The 18535-nt window shown below is 43.0% G+C and overlaps 4 protein-coding genes across 4 annotated transcripts; 1 reads left to right on the forward strand and 3 right to left on the reverse strand.

Moving 5' to 3' along the window:
* Nucleotides 1-4034: 4034 nt before the first annotated feature.
* LOC115483743 lies at nt 4035-9152 on the reverse strand. The gene is made up of 4 exons (XM_030225992.1): nt 7868-9152; nt 7322-7700; nt 6186-6635; nt 4035-4128 (listed from the first exon to the last, which is right to left on the reverse strand). Exons 1-4 carry the CDS (start codon nt 8901-8903, stop codon nt 4035-4037), a joined length of 1959 nt encoding a protein of 652 aa, XP_030081852.1. The 5' UTR covers nt 8904-9152.
* A 1809-nt stretch (nt 9153-10961) lies between these two features.
* LOC115483750 (dynein assembly factor 1, axonemal homolog) lies at nt 10962-12421 on the forward strand. The gene is made up of 2 exons (XM_030225999.1): nt 10962-11434; nt 11503-12421. Exons 1-2 carry the CDS (start codon nt 11099-11101, stop codon nt 12406-12408), a joined length of 1242 nt encoding a protein of 413 aa, XP_030081859.1. The 5' UTR covers nt 10962-11098; the 3' UTR covers nt 12409-12421.
* A 606-nt stretch (nt 12422-13027) lies between these two features.
* On the reverse strand, nt 13028-16210 carry LOC115483751 (glutamate receptor ionotropic, delta-1-like). Its single transcript, XM_030226000.1, has 5 exons — nt 15613-16210; nt 15207-15546; nt 14836-15029; nt 13769-14070; nt 13028-13714 (listed from the first exon to the last, which is right to left on the reverse strand). The coding sequence occupies exons 1-5, from the start codon at nt 16066-16068 to the stop codon at nt 13120-13122; spliced, it is 1887 nt and encodes a 628-aa protein (XP_030081860.1). The 5' UTR covers nt 16069-16210; the 3' UTR covers nt 13028-13119.
* Nucleotides 16211-17500: 1290 nt separating this feature from the next.
* Nucleotides 17501-18091, reverse strand: LOC115483753. Its single transcript, XM_030226001.1, has 2 exons — nt 17998-18091; nt 17501-17935 (listed from the first exon to the last, which is right to left on the reverse strand). The coding sequence occupies exons 1-2, from the start codon at nt 18044-18046 to the stop codon at nt 17601-17603; spliced, it is 384 nt and encodes a 127-aa protein (XP_030081861.1). The 5' UTR covers nt 18047-18091; the 3' UTR covers nt 17501-17600.
* Nucleotides 18092-18535: the final 444 nt, after the last annotated feature.

Below are 18535 nucleotides of genomic sequence, written 5' to 3' on the forward strand. Positions count from 1 at the left end.
TAGACTTAAAAGAAACTTTGCCTGCAGCTGATTGTGCGAAACTAAAATATGCAGGGGAAAGGTGCTTTGATATATTTAAGCACATATATAATGGAGCTCGCAGTTCTGGCCAGCGTCCACTCTCTGGCTGTTTATGCTGATTTATGCATTATATATAATTTAGACGCTCGTTTTGGCTAACAAGCAAAAGTTTTGCCTCGACACAACTTTTTCCATGGCAACATAAGAAAAATGTGTTTAAAATAAAAACAGCTCGAGAGTTATTTATGCAAATTTGATAAATGCCACTTGGCGCACATGTTACACAAAATATTAGATTTGCAAACCCAATTTTACAGCTAATTAATATTTTTGTTTGCTGCACATTTGCATATCAAACGAGTGCGTTACGATGCCGAGGACACTGCCAAGGACAATGGAGTGGGCTGGACGTAAAGATCCCACACGTACTCAAGCATTTTATTATTGAAGGTATTGCGGCTGAAGTATTTCCCCTTAATTGCCAATTTTGATATTAGATTGTCTTCTTTATTGGTTTGACCCGGTAAATCGTATTACACTTCTTGTTTTAGAGTATAATAAAATGTTACATTTTTTACGATCAAAAGTCGAAAAATGTTTATGTAAAGCTCAGTGCTAAAAAAGTAATTGCAATCTTGCGACCATTGAATCCATTATTAAAAATGTAACAAGAGGTCAAAGCAGTTGGGTGAGAATCAAAGTGATTATAAGAAATCAAATAATATTTCATTGATTTATATTTTTTTATTAAACATCAATAGCAGTATACGAATGTGGATTATTAATAAAGACAAAAGAAGATGAAAACTAGTATTTTCAATTAAATCCCTTATACAATTGGAGTACCTGACTAGCAGCTAAACTGAACAGAGCTCTTGTGTTTTTTTATAAGTTAATAACAAAGTCATAAATAAGAGCATTTGGTAACATAGCAGCACCTCATAAACATCAACTTTCCGACTTCGCATCTAATAAATTTCCTGCACTGCTGATTTATATCCAATTCTAAGGAGCTCATCAAATCGGCCGCAAGCTACAGCTTGCTATTGACATTAAATATAAGTTGACATTGAATAAAAAACATTTAACAAGTCTACATTCGGCTTAGACAATAAATATATTATTTATCCACTTTAATTAATAGAAAATTAACTAACCAAAACCATATATAAATACATATAAAAGAGAAATCCATTGAATATAATAATAATAATAATATAATAATAATAATAATATAATAATAATAATAATAATTTTCAAAAAATATTAATATTTAAATTTGCTTCTATAAACTGAACGAGAAACTGAATGCAGAACTCAATTTAATTAGCTAGCAATACGTTCAAATAACTTCATTTTCAGATATGTGAGTTTGTTACATGAAATCGAAGAAGTTATTATGGTTCGAAGTAAGATAGGATTACCAGCTATAAGACTCACCATAGGATTAGCGCATAACAGCTAAACCGACTCGACTATTAATACTGATCAAGAATAAATATACGCTATGGAGTAAGCCCCACTTTCCCTGTCTGTTACTTATACTTAAAAAAGAAAAGACTTTGAATTCCCGTTTCTAATGAGCTCAAGGGTTTGAGAGCTCAAGCAGAACTAAGCCCTTTGTACACGAATATATAAAAGCACAATATATCAAAGTTGAGAGTGGAAAAGAGAGAAAGCGAGAGCATGCGAAAGAGAGTTAGTACAAACAACTATTTATAAACTTATAGAGAAAATCATTTACTATCTCTGATTCACATAAAACAAAGTCGATGTTGTTCGATGTGCAGTTCGCATTAAGTGACTTTTCAAAGGTTTGTAAATCTGAAATATGAATTTTAACTTTTTTTCCACCCTGATAAACACCGTTTCGTCGATTTTATAGTTCCAATACTAAAAACTGGGCTTATATTTGGTTAAAGCTTTGCAACGCAAGCCCTTTATATTTGCATTAAATTCTGTTGACATTTTTGGATTGGACAAGTAATTGATTAGTTAAAGTAATAAATATCTGACTATGAAACCAATCCTATGCAATAAATCCACAGGTTTTCGCCTGTTAAGCCAAAACTTAATAAAAACAATTATTTCAGATTCTAATTAATTATAATAGGTTTTTGAAATGGTTAATGTCTGCTTCAGATCTATTACAAATTTTCCTTTCAGCTCTTTAGAAATGTTCGATTTGCGAAAGCAATTTCCGAGCATTTCGACTTCTTCAATTATTTAATTCCAAACTGAACATTTAGTTGCAATCTAAAAGTTAAAATTTATTTTTTTGCAATTTTGCTTTTTTTTTTACAAATTTTTTATTTGCATTTATATTTTATATACAATTTTACAATAAATTTTTGCCTGTTTGTCGTTTGCTCTGTTTGTTTCATTAGCTCGTTTGTCCATATCCGTTTTCTATATTCATATATGTATATATCGTAGTTGTTTCATATTATATTAAAAAAAATAAAAATATATATATATGTATATATATAGAGCAATACAGTGATGCTTGAACATTTGAAAACGAAAAACGAGATATTAACATAGGAATTTCGCTTGTTAAAACGCAAATTTAATATTTCATATATATATGATTAATTAATTTGAACATGTTTATACAATTCGTTCATATATATGTATATATAATTTGAGATAGTCGCATATGTGTATAAATATAGTATATACTTATACTATAGACATTTGTGTTATGTATGTAATTAACGCTTTACAAATTTCATTGCACTTATCAAACTCTTGATTGACTACAGTGGATATCGCTAGTAACGGAAATAGTATACATATATATTTCGAGCATATAAAACTATGTACATATTGAGTGTGAATATGAGCTACAAAAAGTCCGCGAGTTCTAATCATATACAGACTAATCTGATTTGGTGTTCGAGCTTACAAAAATATTGACAACGAAAAGGAAACAAATTTCAATTTTGCAGCTTTTATTTTCGTTTAATAAGCTATTTAATATAGTGAACAGATCAGCAAGCTAGCAAGTGATAAGCACTGACAAACAATATATACATCAACTTACAGTTGATAAGTGTTATTGCTTTTGGTTGCGTGTAGCGGATACCAACTGTAGTACGTACTTTACTTAATACTAAGAAGCCTTTTGTTAAACTGCCACAACGATGACAACGTTTATATATTTATTAAATTTGTTCACTAAAGTCGATATGTTTACTTAAATTATCAACATATAATATATATATATATATTATATATATAATGCCGTGTTTAGCATAGGTTATCCACGTCCACTAGTACGGTAGTATGGTGTTCATGTTTCGGGTTCCTACTAATTCGAATAGACTTAATAAACTAAACTTCGGTTCTAGCGGCCAGTGAAGGGCATCAATGCAATCAACAATCGACAATCAATAATCGGTAATCGATAATCGACATTCGATATTCGACAATCGATATCGATAATCGAAAATTGCAGCTGGTTTATTCACATTTGTAGTTTTATTTGTTTAAAAGCTTAATTTCATTTGGTTTTCTCGTTATGTTGTCAATTTTTCTAGGTATATAGTTCTATGCATTATTGTTTCAAATAGCCGTGTTTAGCAAACTCATTTCGATTATACAATATAAAAAAGCCAATTACTAAACAACAGCAACTACTAGTTAAAGGTTTTCGCTACATATATACTATATATATACACAATAGTTAATATTTTCGCACTTAATTTCAATTATTTGTCAACTGATATTTTGGTTAGATCACCAGATGCTCATACAAGCATGTCCTCCTGGGGCGTCAGCCCGATCATAATCCAGCCGATATGGCTGCAATGCTTCGCGTCACCGACAGACTACTCCAAACACTCTGCACACTGTTGCTTAGCTGCGGGAAAAGTTCAATTAGAATCAGCGAATCGAGTCGAGCTGCAAACTTCATGACATACCAAACTCCTGTTGTGTTAGCGTTATGTTAGCATTATTATTGATCAGATAGAGCTTCTCGTCGATGGAATCGGAGCATATAGTTAGGATTATTGTGGCGAAGTAGAGCCATCGTGATGATCAGCCAGCGAAATGATATTAGCTCGCTGGCATTTGGAGAAGCTCCAGCGACATATGTCCATGCTGCAAAATATAAATCGTATATTAATAGCTTGAAAATGGAATATATACGATGTATTAAAGGAAATTTAAATGAATTTATTATTATACTTGGTCACGAAAGTGTAAAGAATATAGTCATTCTGTGCAATGTCTGACTTCTTATCTAAATGAACGCAATGTACTTAGAGACCTACAGCTTGGAATATATTTTCTTGCCAAAATTGCGAGATTAAGGGTAAAGCACTACCCAATACTAGTAATACTATTTTCAATAAATATATTTCAGCTTATGATTTGGTTAACATTAATATTAATAGATATTAATACATAAGTTGGCGACTCAACTTAATTCCAATTCAGTTAAGAAAAGCTCCATAGAGCTCCCAGAATAATGACTAGATATAGCTTCAAGTAAAACCATAATTAACGTAATATCTGGAACATTTTCATTTGATTGCAATTTCTATTTCAGCTGATTTACGAGCCTATCGCTCGCAATGATGGCGTAATAAACAAAAAGAGGCTCAGTAACTTGCAACTCTCGACATCAACGAATTTCCATATACGAAAATCAGAAATGGCTAGATAAACTAACCTTATGATCTAGGTTAACGATAAATATACTTTATTAAGGTACTTCCCCTTTGTCTAGTACCAATTCCCAAATAGGCCCTTAAAGTGTACAAGCCGCAGAGTATACAAATATGTCTCCAAAGCAAGCCACGCAAATGCTGCTCTAGTAGCCCCAACCACTTTGCTTATGTTTGCATTAGGGCAGAGGTGTCATTTCCCACTGGCATTTATTCAAGTATTCTGGCATTTATATTAATTAAATTAAAGCTCTGCTGAACTAGCAAAACAGCACTATTTCCTTTGTGTATATAGATGACTCGGAGATGGAAAAGGTCAAAAGCTACACATGATGCCCATGGAAAGACCAAAGCCAGCAATACAACCAATGACATTTGCAAAGACGGCAAGCATCACATAAATCACAGGACACAGGATAACGAGGCGAAATGTCAGTCTGACTTTTACACTTTCGCTGCCATCGCCTGAGGATTGGGGAAAAGTGAGAGTGTCGAATGGCAATGGCAATGGCCAAAACCAGTAAGACCAACACCGAAAACCGAAAACCGAAAACCGAAACCCAAACCGAACAGACAAAAGCAGACAATTTCAGTGTTTGCTTGGTCTACCAAAAATTTCACCCACAGACACACGCACACACACACACATACACATTTGTTAGCTTTAAAGGTCAAGAGTGCAGCAAGCGAACAGCGCGCGTTCCTGTGTGTGGGCAGCGCAAAAAGAGCAAAGTTTAAGAGCATTAAAATGTATATATATAATACATATATATATATATATATATATATAAATATATATATATATACACATATATATATATATATATATATATATATATATATATATATATATATATATATATATATATATTTTAGATGATGAAATTGGCTACGCAGTGAGCATAGTAAAAATTATTGCAACAGACAACGGACAATAGACAACTGACGACTGACAACCGACTACAGCCACGAAGACAAACAAAGCGAAGCACTTGAAAATTTGCAATTCAAAATTAAGTATAGCATACTTTTCAGGGCCCAAGTGGCAATATTGACGCAATATGAAGCGCCCACGCGCCACTCTTCAGTCACCCACTGTAGTGTGAAGCAGGCGAGGTCTGGCCCAGAATATAGTGGCTGCCTACTATTCATATGCTCTTGACAGGAGGTGGCAGCCATCTGTATCTCTGTGTGTGTGTGCGTGCATGTTTTTTCAATGAAATGTGCGGGCCGCTTGAAGGGTTTCCACCTTGGGGCAGTCGGTGCGCTTTGAGGTCAATGTGTTCTTGGGTCACCCAAACAACAACAACAACCCAGCACTTGGCTAGCACGCACACTAAACCGCACCAGGTACTTGAAGTAAATGAGTTTGACTTTCATTTTCTATATATAGCGCGCCGCTGACGAAGGGCAGCCCTGAACAAACCAATTATCATGATTGATAAGATTCGAAATCTTACTGTAAATACGCATCTCCCATTCACTTACCGATCGAATACCGAAACTAGGCAAATTATGGCCAAGCAATAGAACGTATTTAGATAGATATCAGCAAAGCCAGCATAATCGCTAATCAGTGCAATGGCCTCGCTGCTTGTTGTCGGCGTCGTCGCTGCCGTGGCTGAGCCCGCTCCAGAGTCCGTTCCCTTAGCAGAATTGGTCAGTTCTATGCCCAACTTTGACATTTGGGCTGTTGGTGTTGCTGTTGTTGTTGTGATTGTTGATGAAGTTGCTGTTGCTGCTGCGGCTCCCGCTGCGGTCTCGCCCGCAAGACCAATGCTGTTGATGACCTTTGCCCAGTCCGTGGGATGGCTACTCATCACAAAGAGCAGATGGGCCAAGGCTAGACCAGCTAGCAGCCCATGGCATATGTTCGAGATGAGCAGCCAAATTCGTTGAATAACACAGGCAAGTTGTATGTTGCTCGAGATGCCATTGCTAGAAATTATAAATTTATTTGTCAATAAAAAATATTTATATATTTTAAATAATTTAAATGCATAAATAAAAGCTACTTAAAGAAAAATACAACAGAGTTTTCATAATGTATAAATATAAATAAAGCTCTGTCCATTAAAGCTTGGTTTGAAGTCTAAAAAGTTATTAAAACTCTAAGCTGAGGACTCTCAGTGACTCCTGAACTTGGCAAGGCTTATGTCTTAGTCTACCTAAACAAACCTTTACTCAGCCAAAGACTAGAATTCAGTGATTCAACTCTACACTCGCTCTCAGCAAAGAGCACTAGGTGCAGCATGAATTAAGTTAAGCCCAGCATTTGCTTATATAATTTACTAGATTTATCTTCAATATAATTTAAATATCTTTCAATAGCTAAAGCATCTATCTGGCCGCGAACTTGGCTCAGGGATTCTTGCACAATTTGTGCACACAAAGCAGCTTAACGACTAAGCTTTTCTTGGATTTCAGTCTTGGACGAAAATAAACACGCAAAGGACAAGATAAACATGAATAGAAACGAAATGTTCACTGGAAATCCATTGATTCGAATTGAATGTGTGGGCTAAATCAGGCTGAAGGCAGATAAAAATAGCATGGAACCGCCGGATTAGATACACGCAACAGACAGAAGTATAGACGCCCACGCGGGTGTCGGCTAAACCCACCGATTTAGGTCGGCATCAAGCAGACAGCGGGTATCGCCGTAGCTGCCACGTCCGCTGGCCGAGCCGCCATTCGAGCGAAAGAGTCGTCCTGCGCCACCCAGCTCCGCCGCCGAGATGCCGTCGATGCCAATGCAGCTGCTGCTGGTGCCAGCTGCGCCGCGTGCGGCACCGACAAAGGAACGCTTGTAGTAGCTCTGCTCCACTGGTCGATAGCCTGATGACGTCTGCAGAAACATTTTGTCGATGTGCGCGGGCGTATCGTCCGTGGGCGAGACGACCGGAGTGAATGGATTGTAGATCTCCTCGCCCTCGGCGGGCGCAATGTCATCCGCCAGCTCCTTCAATATGGACGACAGCCCACCAGCTGAGTAGAGCTTGCCTGCAGATAACAGAGAGAGAGAGAGCGAGACAGAGAGAGACTGGGTGAGAGGGATGAGCATTGCAAGTGCGCAGAATCGTATTTGTTGTGGGTTGTGTGAAGAGCTTTTTCTCAATGGAATACAATTTGGCAATCTGGACTGGGAGCAAGCAGGCTCTGATACTTACTTATGAGCTGGCCCCGCTTGTCGCGCTGCGATTTCGTCTTCCGATGCACTCGTCGCTCCTCCAGGCTCTGATCAATTTCCAGTTCGCCCGACAGCGAGGCATCATGCATATCGGAGCACTGCTTGAGGTAACGCATCAGCGTCTCATTGGCCTGGCGCACCTCCATCTCCCCAGCGGCTATAAGCTTCCGTTCACGCCTCCTGCGCGACTCCGACTTGCTGCGCTTCCGCCGTGGACTCTTGTCAAAGCTGTTCCGGGAACGCAGCGAGCGCTGAGCGGGACTTGCCTGAGGATCTGACAGCGATTGCTGCTTGCGTGAGGCACCGCCAGCCACGCCGCCACCTCCCCCACTGCTGCCCGCGCCCATACTTAACGCCGACGGCGTGGGCGAGCTCTGCTTGAGCTCACGATCAATGTAGCCCAATATGCCGCGATGGAAGGACGAGTCAACTTCCAGAGAGCGCAGAGCCGGCGACTGTGGCGAGTGTGTGCGCCGCGAGCGATGTCCATGCGTAGCCGGCAGCTGACGCAGTGTTTCCCGTAGACTCATTGCATCACCGGACGAGTTGCGACTGCCATCGCTCTGCTTGGTTGGCTGTGTGGGCGATTCCAGGCGCGTGGTGGCCTCGCCGTCTGCGGCAGCAGCTGCTGCACCCAGCGGCTCATCGGCGCCCAGGGAAGCGCTCTCCTCCAGCGTGTCCTGCGATGGCGGCGCATGTCCGTTCACCAGTACCACTGTCTGCTGGGAGGTTTGACTGGGAGATCCCACCATTTCGATGCTGTCCGCTGAGCTCTGCGCGCTGATGCGACCCGCTATTGTGGTTGCTGTTGTTGTGGTTGTTGTTGTCGATGCTGTATCATTGAGAGCCGCCGCACAACTCTCGAGCGTCTCCAGCACGGCCTCCGTTACCTCCAGCTCCAGATCGGGCGGCGTATTGGCCGCTGCGGCTGCCTCCCGCTCCAAGCGCCGCTGACGAGCCTCAGTGCGTCGCTGTCGCTGATGCTGACGATGCACCTTGGGCTGAGTCGTCTCCATTGTGAGCAGGCTCAAGTCTCTTGCTGTCGATTCAATTATCTTATGCTGTGTCCACTATGTTCCTAGTTGTGGTTGTTGTTGTTGCTGCAACGACTGCTGTGTTCCGTGAGCTACGGCGTGCCCTCATAACAGGTGGATTAGTCCAGCAGGATGCGTGTTGAACTTTCGAGCAGTCGAAGTTGCGAAGCTGCAGCTTTTCGCTTTGACCCAAATAATTATGCAGCAAAAACGTCGCATGCACTTGCTGCAGCTACAACCCGCGCACCGCACACAGACACACGCACACACACGGACACACACACAGCTGTGCTTAGCCTTCAGGAATATATTCTGTTGGAAAATGTGTTAGCCACTGCTTCAATTAAGGCTTAAATATTTCTATTGCTTCAGCCTTTTGCTGGGACTAACTTTCTTAATTCACTTCTATCAATTCTATTTTGTGGTTTCTCTATGAAGGTCGCCCGGTGGAGACTTGAGAACCTTATGTTTTGCTCGCGTTCGCGGCTGCTAAGCGACTGACTTGGCCTGGCCGAGACAGCAATGCAAAATGGCCCAAAACGAAATGCCCTGGCGCTGGCCTGACTCCCCTCGGTGGTGGCTTGTCGTTTGTGTCCTGCTTCCTGAAACGTAGTAACGAGCACAGCAGGGCGAAAGCTTTGCACAATGACGTCAGTAGCTGTGCGTGGTGAGCATTAACGCCCACACACACACACACACACACAGAGAGTCTGTGTGTGTGCAGGCATTATTGACAAATTCTATTTATAGGCAGCCGCCACTGTTGGCAAAGGTGGGGGATTTTTGTTTTTAGCAGCACCTTGCCCCAAAACTTAGTCAGCTTGCTTGCTGGCTACACTGAGAGAAACTGAGTAAGCATTAATATTTTTATTATATTACACTATATAGCCTAGACATAGTTATATATCATATAATAATTTGAATAATCTTAAATGAACTCTGAACTTAGTCTGCTACTTGAGCCTCAGTCTGCTATAGCCCCAACCACAAGAACTGATTTCAAGTAAGCAGCTGTCGTAGTTTTTGCGACATTTTGCTTACCCACACCCACTCTGTCTATCTCTCTCTCTGTCACTCTCTTGCTCTCTGTCTCACACTCTGGTATATTCACTCTGTGCGCTGTGCTGAATCGATAAATGCGTGGAAGCGTCTCAGCTTGGCTCAGGCTACTGCGCAGCTTTCAGCCTGTACATCATGTTGATGACGTCAATCGAGAAAGCTCTCGAACCAAAACAACAACGAAACCAGACACGAAGCGAGCACAAAAGCCGGCAAAAGCTCGCCTCTGCCACGCGCAGCGCTGCCATTCCGAAGGCGTCAGGCAAATTTTATTATCGTAAAGCGTGCAGAGGCGTCGTCTGGCTGCATCAGACACGCAAAGCAAAAACAAAAGCGCGAAACGCGATTCGCCAGCGCTGGGCCCCAGCTAATGGTCCCTGAAATGCCAAAAGGCGCTTGGCACTTGAACTGTCGCACTGAGCTCACTCAGCCGCCTCCCCTCTACCTCTCTCACACTCTCGCGCTCTCTCTCTCTCCCTCGCTCTTGTGCTTGCTGCATAACAGTCTCTGTCTCAGTCAAATGCAAGCCATCGACAGTGAGAGCACGTCATGACCGTGACGTCACAGCTTGACGTCAGTTAACGCATTAGCCAAAATGTTGAGCGGGCCAAGTAGAGGCTCTGAAATATTAAGGCGTTGGTTGTCGCATAGCGTAAGTCGTTCATTTAGCAGCATTTCTAAACTCATCCTAAATTAGAAAGTTCTTAAAATAATAATGGCTTTGTTTATGACGTGAAGCTTATGTAAATAAATAAAAATGCTTTTCTCTCAGCTTGCAGCTTATAGAAATTGATATATATGTATACATAGTTGGCTCTTACATCATGTGTCTGACAACGCAAGGAAAAGGTTATCTTCTTTCCAGATGTCTCAATTAACTAGCTGAATAAAAAAGTCCTTTTTCTTTTACTATTTATAAGTCTCTGCAGAGTGTTCAATTGTCCTTCTGATTAACCACAACAGAATACGCGAGTCAAAAGAAATGTCCCTCCGGCAAGCTGGCAACCCTGGCCGTGATGCGTTGCCCCAGGCAACTGGACACTTGTTTTGTCAATAACAAAACCAGCTAAAGACACAGCCGGTTTAGGTTCGAACACATTGTACAAGGAGCACAGCAAATGCCTCTGCTTGAAGCGCCAGCCGAGCACTCGGAATCCTCGCCGGAGCACTCACTGCAGCCGGAGATACCTCTGTTGCTGGCTCCACTGCTGCCAGGCCCTGCAGCACTCGCCCAGTTACGTGCGCCCACAGCCGAGGCGCGACTGCAGCAGCAGCAGCAGCAGCAGCTGCAGCTGCAAGTGGAACGACAAAATCGTCGCCAGTTGGAACGGCGCAACTCCTTCGACCGGGATGAGCCCATTGTGGAGGAGAGCGAGCACTTTCCAGCGTTCGTGCATCTGCTGCCTGTGGTGCTGCCGCCACAGCTGCCGGAGCCAACGCTTGATGAGCTCTTGGTAAGTGTTTTGACTGGAGATTCCCCAGAATCAAAGATTCCACGATGCCACTGTGTCCATGCTTGCAGCGTCGCGTTACACAGCGCACGGATCTGGAGCAAGTAGAGTCGGTGCGTCTGCGTGTCATTTCCTACTCGGTGAGCCTGTCCCGGCTTTCGCTATTCCTGCCACGACTGCAGCAATTGGATCTCAGCGGCAGCGTGCTGAGCTCCCTGCGCGACCTGGGCTACGGCCTGATGCAGCTCACGCACCTGAACATCAGTAATTGCGGCCTCAACAGCTTCGATGGCACCAGCGGGCTGCCTAATATACGAGTTCTAATAGCCGATGGCAACATGATACAGCGCGTGGGTCCCTTGACGGAGCTGAGCCAGCTGCAGAGGTTGCAGGCGCGCAACAATCGCATCAGTGAACTGGGTCTGCTCTCGTTTCTGGGTCTGTGCCCCCAGCTCATGGAGCTGGAGCTCAGCGGTAATCCCGTCTGTCGTCTGCCTCTATATCGCGACATGCTGAGACGCAGCGTGGCCACTCTACAGATTCTGGATGGACAGTCCATTAATGACGATCAGCTGGAGACAAACGCTGAGCAAGACGACAACCACAGCTCCTTGTCCAGTGACTCGGAGTCGGCCGCAAGGCCGGCAACTGCACCACAGAACAACAACAACAACAATGTCAACAACAATGCTGCAACTCGACGAGCTGCATCAGCCTTCGTCACACTGGATTCGACACGCTATCAACGCCAATCCTCCACGTCCAGCACACCTGTTGCCGGCTCAGTGTTGGGTTTGGTGCGCCAGCGACGACGACGCAGCGGTCATGCCTGGGTCAGCTCCTCCAGCGGCTCATCGTCGGGCAGCTCCTCAGCCGCCTCGACACGTGCGCCCTCCATCAGCTCAGCCTCCTCGCACAGCAGCTTGGACATGCACTCCGCCTCCTACAGCTTCAATGCGCATGGCACTTTCGATTAGAAATTGCTCACAAAACAACTAGAATTTTATTGTGATTGATTTTTGAATATTGTACGATAATTCATTCATTATTTGTTGTTAATTAATAAAGCTATAGAAACTTTGATGCGCTGTTCTACTAGTCGGGCATGAGCAGAGATTTAAAAAAAAAAACAATTATAATTTGATTCAATTTTTCATATGATTTTCAAATCAAACTAAACTTGCTTTTACTCTCTAGACTTGTTGTATAACTATGCAGAGGGTCTGCCCTCTTCTATAATTCTTCTCATAATCCTGATGACAACCATCGCTCTCCTACTACTTCTGGCAAGCAGATTATCTCTCATTCTTCCTGTCTATTCATTTTATTAATATCCTCAATATTTTTTAATTCTTCACATTGAACATCTTTATCTAAGCTGCGTATAGATAATGCCCTTTCTATATTTGCTACAGCAGACCTATGACTGCTTCTATATTACTCTACTCTACTCTACTCTCAAAAGTTTCTGTAGCTCTTTTAATCTGCGAGCTGTGCTTAAGAAGTCTTTACTTTCCGAGCACACCTCGCGCATATATGGTATATAACTTAAGTTTTTCTAGAGGACTTTTACAACTTTAGCAAAACATTGTCTACGTCTCTGCACTAGAGCTAACTGTGTGTGATGAAGTGCATCAAATTGCGTTTGTTTTTAAGAAAAGGTCAAAGTTGGCCTCAGCCAGGCTGGGCTACTCCGTATACGTGTACTGGAACAAGGCGGCCGATGGCGATCTGACTGGCACCAGTTGGCTCTGGCCATTCGCATTGCGAAAGACAATGTAGTCCCGGCCGTTGATCAGGCGTCGCACCCCGCCGTTCTGATTCCCGCCCAGAACCAGGCCGTGTGCCTTGCCAGCCTGATGCCAACGTTGCTGCTGTAGCTCGCCGCCATGATTGAAGATGCTTTGATATGGCGGCGGTGGCGTTATGTTCTGGGCATGTGTGGACGAGCCCAGCAGCTGCTTATCGCCGCTATGCAGGCGTCGCAGACCACGCAGCCACCTCGAAGGCTTGACGGACTGGCCATTGGGTGAGCGCCCCACGCCGTGTCGTGCCCACTTGTTGGCCTCGTGGCGGGCATTGAGGTAGCGGAACAGCAGCTCGGTGCTAAAGACGGCCAAAGAGGTGGCAAAGCCGGCCAGCATTATATAATAGGTCATCATCAGATCTCCGTTCCTCAACTGACGCTCCGTGCTGCCCAGATCCTGCGGGCAAATCTCTGCGCTCGGCAGCTCCCTGGCCGACAGATGCTTGATTATGCCAGACTCCACCAGATTGAGAAGTCTAATAAAAGTTATTCATTAGCCACGTGCATCAACTAATCACTGCATAACCTACTCGGGGTCGAAAAGCTCGCTCAGATTCGAGCCAATTGGATAGGCGAAAGTGCGCTTCTTGGTCAGGAATGGCTCCCTGGCCATGGCGAAGGGACAGTGCACCTTCTCGTCGCTGAAGCTGACCGACTTGCGATACAAGTAGTCCCTGTAGAGCATGATATTGATGGCAGGTCGATCCCTCACGAACACATAGCCATTCCGCTCCACATAGTTCTGCAGATTGTACGTGTCGTTCGAGTTGTCCGTGAAGACGGCGTAATTGTTTTGAATCATTCGATTGAGCAGGAACAGCGATTCATTCGTCTTCATGCAGCAGTTATTACAGAGTTATTATTCATAAGAAAGATTCTGTTGGCAAACTGATAAAGATGAAGCTCTGACCGAACCTTCGGCTTATGTAGTTAGAGAATATCTATTTCTGTCTCTCTTTGTCTTTCTCTCACTGTCTCATTTTCCTTGTCTCTCGTTGCACCTTTCTTTTTCTCACTTGGACTTTCGTTCTCTTTCTCTTAAGCTTTCCCTTTCCCTTGCTTGCTCTTTATCTCTCATCTTTTTCTATGTCTCTCTCTCTATCTACCTCTCTCTCTATATCTCTCTTTATCTCTCTCTCTCTCTCTATCTCTCGCTCGCTTTTTCTGTCTCTCATTTCCCTTCTCTCTCTATATCTCTCTCCCTCTATCTCTCGCTCGCTTCTTCTCTCGCTCATTCCCCTTCTCTCTCTATCTCTCTCTTTATATCTCTCTCTCTATCTATCTCTCTCTCTCTCTCTATCCATCATTCGCTTTTTCTCTTTTCATGTCTTTCTCTCTATCCCTCTCTCATTCTCTCTCTCTCTCTGTGTCTCTCTCTCTCTATCACTTTCTCGCTTCCTCTATTTCTCTCTCTCTCTTTTCTCTGCCACACTTTTTTTTTCTTTCTCACTCGCAACACTCTGTAATTTTCTTCATTATTTACAGATAAAACTTTTTTTATCGATTTAATTAGTCTGTTGATTTTATCCTGATGTTTGGTTTGGGAAACACCCTCCATAATTTTCGACTTTACGTCAGCTTTCGCAGGAAAACTTACCGTGCGTATGGCGTACTCAACGGCTCCGCCGCGCATGGAGACGAAGTGTTTGTTCTTCGATAGAATATCGTTGACCGTGTTGTAGGGCAGCGTGAATTTTGAGAGGGTCAGAAACGCGGTCAGATTGGCCGTGTAGAACGAGGTTAAAATTGTAATAAATATCCACCAGGTCGCAAAGAGGAGGCGTGTCGAGTCTGCGATTAAATATATATATGTATATATATATATATATATATGTGTGTATTATATGTATCTGTTTATATTTTTAATTGAATCGACAAACTCGTCGATTGCATGTCCAGCGAACCGAGTGCAGTTCAGGTTCAAATGGACGATGCTTATCGCTGCATTAGGCTTAATTGCTCGCTCACCTGCGATGGGGGAGAGGGTGCTGCCCTGCTTCATGAGTGCGCCGTAGACGAACCAGGCGCAGTGGCCCAGGGAATACGGCTGCTGCACTGCGTCGCCTGTCAGGCGATTTCGGATTATGATCAGCAGATAGATGATGGGTCCAACGGCCAGCAGCGATACGAAAATGAGTATCCAGACCCAAAATTCGAAGGGCGCCAGCAAACCAGATCCCCCCGCCGACTCTCGCGGACGTCGCATCACCATAATCCATTCGCCCTCATCCAGCGTCGTTGTGGAATAGAACACAAAGCTGCGCTGCTCCGACAGAGAGGGTATAAAGGCGGCAGCTAAGTCCACTTGCTGTCACCGAATAGATGGAGGTCTTTGCATGTCTGCTCTTATACAGTGTAGGGATTAGAAACTCACGCTGTTGTTGACCATTTCAATGAGACTGCGATCCAAGTCGGCCTTCGAGCCAATGATGTTGTCCTGCGGCACAACGACTTCGTAGGTAAAATTGAATTTCTCTTGCAGGAACTCGATGATCTGAAAGGAAACGCCTCGACCAACGCGAGTGCCGTTCTCCAGCGTTTGTGTGTAGCTCAATGGGTAATCCTCGAGCGTGGCTATGCGCAGATGCCTGCCATTGATCCAGGTCTTCATGTTGCGCAGCTTCTCCCTCTTGTTGCGCAACACCTCAAGCGTTTCCACGGGCGTTTCCTCATCCAGGCCCACATTCGCTGCGTCCACATCGATGGGCACGTCCGTGACCATGCTGCCATCCTCGCCAAGTAGTATGAGGCCCTCCGGGAGGGTGTTATTAACCGGTGGACAGGCCAGGCACAGTGCAGCAGCCACCATCAGCTCGATTCCAGTGGCCATTTGCACCCCGGATTAGACTTGACTAGACTAGTCTAAATAACTGTTAGCTGCTCTAGTGTCTAGCACACTTTTTTCGCTTTCGCATACTGCCTCCAAGGTACAGTTGCCACAGCTAATTTTTGTTTGATTTCACAACGAACCGTTAGAGACAGGCACCCGAGCGCTACTGGCTCTAGAATTTCCATGCGGGCCAAGCGAATATGTGTAAATATGGCCCGCATGTGAGTGCCTGACCCACAACAAACACAATTAACAATAATGACAAGTGTAAATATGACAGGACACAAACAACGAAACCAGTTGCGACTGCCCGCCCGGTGCAGATTGTAAGCTTTGATTAGGACTTCCATTCTCTGCAGGTCGCGCTGGCCTGGCTAATGAAACGTCGCTGGCGTCTATTGACTACTTAAGAAAATACAAATATAGTTCAAGTCCACTCAGCATGGATGGTTGCCTAATGGCCAATAGAAGAGCGTTCTTATGACTTGCGTACGTTCAAGGACATTGCGAGTCCTGTGGGTCAAGTTTACAATATCCGACTGTCTAATAACCGGAGCTATATGCGTAATATGCCACAATTACAGTTCATTAGACAGTAAAATGATATATATATATATATATCAATATATATCAGATATATCAACCATATTTAAATGAAATCAAAATCAATTTTTAATGTCACAGAGTAAGCTCTTTCGCCCTACTTACTAATTGACCTAATAATCAGCTAAGCAGATAACTATGAACTGAGCGTTCGACTGAGTATCTGACTGTCTGTTTGAACGACCTACTAATTAACTGACGCATCAATTGACTAGCCGATCGCCAGAGTGTGTGATTGTATAACTGGAATACTACTACGAAAATCTCTCTTTGGTTCTCCCTCTCTCTTGCTTCTCTTCTGACACATATAAAAACTCTTTGTCCGTCTCTCTTATCTTTCCCCTTCTTTCTCTATTTCTATCTCTCCCTCACTCTCCTGTACACACTAGCTCTCGCTCTCATACCCACTGGCCCTCTCTCTATTTGCCTCTACTGATCACTTCTCTCACTCTCTCTCTCTCACTCTCTCTCTCTCACTCTCTCTCTCTCTCTCTCTCTCTCATACTCTCATTCCTTTCTCCATATATATCTCTTAGACACACACACTTTGTCTCGCTTTCACACCCACTGACCCCATCTGCCTTTACTGATCACACTCTTTCACTCTCTTGCTCTCTTCCTCTATTTCTAATTCTCTCTTGCTTTTGCTTCTTTTGCTCTAAATTTAAATACTACTCTATCTCTCTCTCTATCACATTAGCTCTCTGCTCCTCTCTCTATTGCCTCTCTTGGTATATTATATATATATTTAAAGATATTTCCAAATTTATTTCAATTTCATTTTATTTCTCATGTAAGATGAAAGTTTATAAATTTTAAATATCTGTTAGGTTAAGTTAAATATTACAATAATTTATGTTACTTGGCACTAGGTATTCATATTGGTATTTACATAAGCTATATACACAGTCGCAGATCCCAGCTGGATCCTAACCAAATCGGCTGCTGTTGTCCAAGACCTCAGCACTGGAACCGATGGACAAACTGTTCTGATTGCACTTGCAGTCCTCGCCGTCGACACGGCCCTTGCCGGAGGTCAAGATGCGCATGCCTTCGGCAAATTTGGGAAAACCGGACATGGTTTCCTTCAGGGTGGTCATCATGACTGGCAGATACATGAAGAAGTCCTTGAAGTGGCCCACAACTGTGTGGTAGTCGACGGCCCGCCCGCTGGCCGAGCTTCCACCCGCGCCCTGATAGCTGCCATCGCCGTCAATCTCATTGCCCACCGAGCCATAGGGAACGGCTACACATTGTCGCATACCTGAAATCAGTAAATCATGTTAATTACATCGTTAAGATCGAGTGACACAAATGGGGACTTACCCAACAGCAATATAATTGCGGCAGCTACAAATTGTCTGTGGTCTGTCATGCTGTGAACTCTTCTCGAAATGCTCAGCTCTTGGCAGGGCTGTTGAGCATTTATAACATTGCAAACGTTTGCTTGGTAAGCAGAAATCTTGATACCACCCGAGTTTAAGCCGTTTTGTTGTGGTTTTCACTTTTGCGCTGAATGCAGCAGAAAAACTCGAAACTCTCGGCGAAAATTTGATTTTCAATGTTATTGCTGAAGACCTTTCAAGTGGAAATGCAGAGCAAATGCAGTTTTTTTATTACTATTACAAGTGTCAAGATTGGTAAGCGGAATCAAAAAAATAATGACAGAAGCGTTAAGCGATATATAAATGAATAAATATTAAAATAAAATAATATAAACGCGGCTTTGAATTGAAATTCATTTGCTTCATATTATAAGATTGTCAGACTATTGTTATTAAAGTCAGTATAAAAATAAAACACAATAAAAAATATTTCATTTATTTTCTCAAAATATATTTATATTACGATATAAAAATAGGTT

The sequence above is a fragment of the Drosophila hydei genome, unplaced genomic scaffold (assembly GCF_003285905.1).
Source record: "Drosophila hydei strain 15085-1641.00,03,60 unplaced genomic scaffold, DhydRS2 tig00000008-arrow-arrow-pilon, whole genome shotgun sequence".
Taxonomy (NCBI): domain Eukaryota; kingdom Metazoa; phylum Arthropoda; class Insecta; order Diptera; family Drosophilidae; genus Drosophila; species Drosophila hydei.